Here is a 6,000-nt window from a genome sequence, read left to right as displayed (position 1 = left end):
GCCAATCAAACGAGAACATTTTAAGTTTCAGGAAAAACAGGGAGAAGTGGCTGAAGAAAAAGGACTTTTATTCTAAATTATTCTAAATTATTAAAAGGACTTTTATTCTAAATTATTCTAAATTATTAAAAGGACTTTTATTCTAAATTAACAGAGTGCATATTTACCTCTGGCTTTCAAAGCCATCTGATCAGAGACCCCTGAAGTCACTCGATTACTTAAGATGGTTGAAACATTGTATTTCAAGCTTCATTACTTTCCATCTTTAGGTATTTCTCCAATATTCATGTTAATGTACTTTTTATTTAAAAAGTCAAATGAACATTGAAAATATTCAATATTGAGCATGCTAACCACTCTTAGAGTTATGAGAGATCATACAGAGAAGAGATACCATACAGGAACCCTAGACTATGGGGCCTGAACACATTTCCTTCTTCTGTTTTTGTCTCTAGAATTTAATGCTATTCACCTATTCTATCAGGTCACCAAATGGGGTCTTTTTATTTGTAGCTCTTCAGTGGCAAGTCACCCTGCTTTGAGATTTGCTGTGTCAGTTCAGCAGACAAAAAATATAAAAATATGCCTGCTTTCAAATAGAAATTAATATAGCAGTTAATACTGTATAAATAAGATACATACAGTTATCTCAGTGTTGACAGTTCAAATAACAAGCAGAAATCCTCTCTGAATGGATTTTGTTTGGGCAAATGTAACTTGAATCAAATACGGTACATAAAAACATGTTTAAGTATCAGTTTCCCTTCGACGTAGAGAAAAACATGGTGAAGTAAAAATGGAGAACCTCATATCCTCTTGAGCTATTCTGTATTCCAAACTGTGGGGTACCGGGGTCCGGGCAGGTGTTGTGAGCAGGATCTGAAATTCACAATTAAAACAACAAGTTAGAGAACCAGGTATGGTTATTACCGGGACTCTAACACTTTTACTAACAGGTCTCATGAAATTCAGAAGATTGTGTTTTGTCAAATGTGCAAGATGTTTTGCACAAAAGTTTAAAATTAAATTGCTCTTTTTGCCTTTTTTTCAGATATTTTCTTTAGATATTAATTTTTAGTGCCTTAGCAGACTCTGAATTGCTCTGTATATTATTTTCTATATCATCAGAATAAGCACATTCTTTTCCATTCTCTGGTTTAATTTTTCTCTACTGATGTATTGGTTGGTTAATAGTATATTATCCTCAATAATTATCTATTATGATCATTTTTTAAGGATTTAATTAATTACCATCTCCTTTGGCCATATATTACATTACTCCAAATGTCCTGAATTAATTTTCTTCAAGATTTCAAAATGAGGAGTATACTTAATGCTTAGAAACAGAAGCATACAGTAGACCAACACTGATAATTTTGCAAAAAATGGAGTATTTCAGCCGTCCGCGAGCACTTCAGCTTTACTACGGCTGCTCTCCACTGCTAGTGGGAAAACAAAATAGATAACTTCTTTTAAAAAGTATGTTTTCAAGAGAAACTAACATATCAGGGGAAGAAAAACATTTTTTTTAAGTTTTTCAGAAACAGCTACAGTAAAGCAATAGTTTAAACCAAGTGGCAGTAAACATTAACTAGAAAAGGCAGTGCTTCAATGAAATTATTTCTAACACTGTATTTTTTTTGGTTCCTGAATATGTATTTTTTCCTGAAAAAATCATTCATAAATTAATATACAAAAATGTACATACACATGAGTAAATAATGTAATGACAAAGGACTAGTTTTTGTAAAAAGTGTTTTTTAAAACATCTTTAGATTTCAGTGCAAAAATGTACCCCTGGCACCTCTTAAGTGCCACAAGAGCAAACTCAAAAAACCGTATTAAGCAGATACGATTTAATTTCTTAGAAAACAACCATCATTAATTGCTTGCTACGCGTCTTGTGCTCAGGAGAGCTGGGCGAGCAGAATGACCCTGGCCATCACCTTGAGTCTGCAGGAGGAAAAGAGGCTCTGAGTGGAGAATGGAGGATTCAGGTCTCTGTACCGCTGATGGAGTGACTTTCGACCACTGTAATTTCTACCTGAACCCTTTCCATGAGACAGAGATTAGGTCTAAAAATGAGGGGTTAGGTCACATACAGAGTGTCTTCTGACTTGAAGTTTCATTTTCATGTTGGAAAGTCAACAGAGCACGAGTGTCCCTGCAGCCCTCTCTACCGTGGCCAGCGGTGCAGACAGTTTAGTGGGGGACAGGGGGACAGGAAAGCAAAGGCTCAGGTGTCCCTCTGGTGCCACAGCAATAGTGGCAGCTTCCGCAAAGCGCTCTTCCCCCTAAAGAACGTGGCTGTTGGTTGAGATGGGCAGGAGATAGAGGGACTGGGGTAAGAGAACAGACTCTGGGAGCAATTTTTAAACGACTCGTAACATGAACTGCCAACTCAGTTGGCACGATTTAAGAGAGGCTGCCCATCAGTGTAGCTGATTAGCGCCTACGCAGAGCATTACCTATAAGAACGTTATCTATGTGCCCACAAATGGTCCAGTTTTAAAATGAAATGTCCTCATCCCCAAGCCCCTCAGGGCTGTCATGTCATCAGTACCGATGCAGGTGGGCTGTGTGCCACTCCACGTGCCATCCGCTTGGCAGATTCTCCGTGATGACCCCACCAGGATGAAGGGAGATCTGCACTGGAAGAAGACTTCAGATCTATAGGTGAAGCTTTTCCCACTGAGTCGTCCCTCAGCAGGCGTGCCCGGGTCTCCACAGAACACAGCTGTAGAAAACAACAGAGACGTCGGTTCGCATTCTGTGTCCCTGGATTAGCTTAACCTACTAAACTTGTTTAACTAGTTTCCATTAAATCTCTAGGTATCACTATTAAACCAACAAATGATGAAAAGAACAGAATCTGCCCTTGGGCAGTGGAGTCTCAAACTGGAATTTTTACCTATTGTAACGTGGCTATAAATCACGCAGGCTCTTTTCCTCAGACTGTAACCGAGGGTGTGCATGTTGGTGATTTGCAAATGAGACCGGGAGCCGGTTCTCCCAGAGGACTTACGCAGGCATTGGGGGACCTCTCCTTTCCACACGCCACGGCCTTCGCAGGAGAGGATGGCGGGGTGAGAGAGCTGGAAGCCCTGGGCGCAGCTGTAGCTCACACTGGCGCCCCAGCGTAAATCTGATCCTTCCACTTTCCCATCCTGAACTGGAGGAGGTTGACCACACATGACAGCTGTTTCCAGAGAACACATGGGATTCAACATTCTAGAGTTTCCACCACAACCATAATGCCCCAAAGACTAACATTTTCATTTTACCTGCGTTGCAAATGACATCTACAAAGGGCTGCATTTTTTAATAGAAGATTATTGAGAAAGTAAATCAAAATAATAAAACTTTTCTCCAATATTTCTTCATTAATTTAGATCAAGTCCATAAAAGCCAAGCAAAGTCAAAAGATATCACACTGTAAAAGCAAGTGTGGGATTAAACACAACAGTCTCAATATGTATAAGACCAAGAAAGAAAGAAAGACTGCTGTTCGATTTGTGTCTTTTTATGTTGTTTACCAGAGACAAATCCAGTCAGAACGTGGTCCCATGACATGAGTACAGACTTCTGAATTTATATATACAGATGGTAAGAATTTCTCCCTCTATCTGTATTTTTTTTCTTTATATAAAGATAGCATATAATTTCCAAAAGACATAGTCTGTTGATCCATTTGCTGAAGAATTAAAAACCAGTGACTGCATGGTTGAAGAAGATTCTGTAAGAAACCACTTGCCAGGGTTTTATCACAGTCTAGGAGCTTCGGGCCAGAACACGGTTCTCACAAGTGACTCCCCAGCTGGTGCTGGCGTCCACCGTTCCCACTCTAGCCGTTATTCTAAGATGCCTTGTCTAAAAGCTTCCCTGAAGATCCAAGCGCTCCTAGACTTTTCACATTGGAGGAGGTTTGCCAGTGACAGTCCAGGCAGCAGGAGGCAGCAGGAAGGAAGACTCACCTATAATTCTCTCACCTGCAGTTTCTCATGGGCATTCGCAGGCAAGAAAGACACACAGACCCAGAACCACTCATGCACAGCCGGAAGCTGGAAATGGGCCCTTCTCTTGCCATTCAACCTTCTCTCTGTCTATTCAGCAAATATTTCTGGAGAACCCCTATGTGAAGATTGGGGGAATGTGTCTCTAGACAGAAGACGTCAAGCGGCAAGGCCCCCGGGTGGGAGCGGTGACGAGTGACATGGTTCCACGGAGGGGAGGACGAGGGCGGCCAGTGGGAGAAGAGTTCAGGTGGAGAGAGAGGTCTCTTCTGCAAGGGCCTGGCTGGCCAGGGAAGTATTATTAACGCAACAGAGGGACAGAGACCCACACAAACATATGAAGTCCCAGGGACCTGACAATCTATGGACAAGTGCTATCGACAAGCTCACGTGGCTGCAACAGTCCCAACACGACTGTGTGAGCTTCACTACACATCCGTGTAACACCTGCTCCACAGCAGCATCGTATCAATAACTGCAGATGGAAAGACGGGTGGAAGACAGGGGCCCTCACCCTCCAGCGGGAGGAAACCAGGGCGCGCCCAGAACCGCCCAGGCCAGGAGGGTTGGAAACACCGCCGTCAGGGTGCGGAGGTCTCACCCGAGCCTCACAACAAGCTCTACACAAACTACCTGTCCTTCAGAGCCCTCTGAGCACGGCGCCTTCCTCGCTAGGGCTTCCTGCTGCTCCAGCTCTCCACTCACGGTTTTTATCTGTCTGCCGTCTAATGAAGAGTCGGGCACCCCTTTTTAATACCCTCCCCTCTCCCGTCCCCTCTGGCCCAGCTGACAAGAGCCCGCAGGCTCCCTCTGGTGTTGCTGCAGAGCCCTAACTGTGCAAATCCAGCCCCGGTACAGCTGTCCCCCCCTGCCCCCCTGCTTCCCTCAAGCCATGCAGACACCTTCCGCCCGCTCTGCTCTCCCTGGAAAGTCTGCTGTCCAAGTCGTAAATCTTTCCATACCATCTCCACACCATGTGGCATCGTTAGTCTCCGCATCCAAAGCCCACAGAACATCACGCACTGACAATCTCTGCCCCTCTTCTGCCTTATTTGATGACTGGCTTCTCTCTCTGACCTGACTCTACATCCCCATGGTAACAGTCCCTATCGTATCTGCCGCAGACTTAACACGGCCACGTTGGCCAAGAGAGCAAAGCTGGGGTTCACAGCACAGACTCCAGAGGGAGTGTGACTGCCAGTGAACCCTGATGTCTCCAAGCCCTGATCTGTGATCCTGAGCATTTACTAAAACCCTCTGTGAGTCAGTCTCCCGTCTGTAAAGCGGAGATTAAAGTATTAAGAAAATGAAGTGACTTAATATTTGCGAATGAGTTTACAAGAATGCCTGGCACATAGAAGGTCTACATAGAGGCTTGCAAAATGAAATAAAACGTAACACAATAAAGACTTCTATATGCGTGAGTAGAACCACAGACCTTTGCAGGTAGGTTTGCTGTGATCCCACGCACTGTCTTTGGTGCAGCGGATAGTGGAGGACGTGGCAGGCTCCATGGTGTAGCCGGGGTTGCACTGGTAGCTGACCGTACTGTTGAAGGTGAAATCTGTCCCAAACTGGAGGCCATTTGCCGGCGTACCTGGATCTCCACAGCTTATAACTGGTAAGTGAAGAAAAAGAGTCGGAGAAACATATTATCATGAAATGACGTGTTCCTGGTTTCTGTTGAAGTGACTCTCCTTAAGCTGCTATTCAGAGTGGTTAAGGCGTGTGTTATTACAGCAATACCCCCCTCTCTCTGTTTGACAGTCTTACTGGCCGGCCGTCAGGAGGCTGCATGTTTGGAACCGCTCGTTTCTATCCCACTGGTGGTTGGCTGTGCAGGTGACAGCTGGCACCCATGTCCAGTCCTGGGTTAGGCGTGATGAGGGGTCACACCACAGAGTCAAGCACAGAGGCACAGGCTGAGATCAGAGAACCAAGCACCTGTCCCATTTCCCTCAGACTAACTGGTCTACAGAGAGAACAA

At 44.3% G+C, this 6,000-nt stretch overlaps 1 protein-coding gene across 2 annotated transcripts in view; it reads right to left on the bottom strand.

Moving 5' to 3' along the window:
• CSMD1 (CUB and Sushi multiple domains 1) overlaps positions 1-6,000 on the bottom strand; it is a 1,403,311-nt gene that overhangs the window by 18,655 nt on the left and 1,378,656 nt on the right. For both annotated transcript variants that reach the window (XM_033848938.2, XM_073798556.1), the window contains exons 58-61: positions 5,452-5,631; positions 3,026-3,199; positions 2,564-2,737; positions 806-879 (exon numbers count right to left, since the gene is read on the bottom strand). In XM_033848938.2, the coding sequence (XP_033704829.2) occupies positions 806-879; positions 2,564-2,737; positions 3,026-3,199; positions 5,452-5,631 (602 nt within the window). The remainder of the gene's footprint in view (positions 1-805; positions 880-2,563; positions 2,738-3,025; positions 3,200-5,451; positions 5,632-6,000) is intronic.

The sequence above is a fragment of the Tursiops truncatus genome, chromosome 21 (assembly GCF_011762595.2).
Source record: "Tursiops truncatus isolate mTurTru1 chromosome 21, mTurTru1.mat.Y, whole genome shotgun sequence".
Classification (NCBI taxonomy): Eukaryota; Metazoa; Chordata; class Mammalia; order Artiodactyla; family Delphinidae; genus Tursiops; species Tursiops truncatus.
Note: the sequence above shows the minus strand (reverse complement) of the source record. Positions and strands in the feature narration are given on the sequence as shown.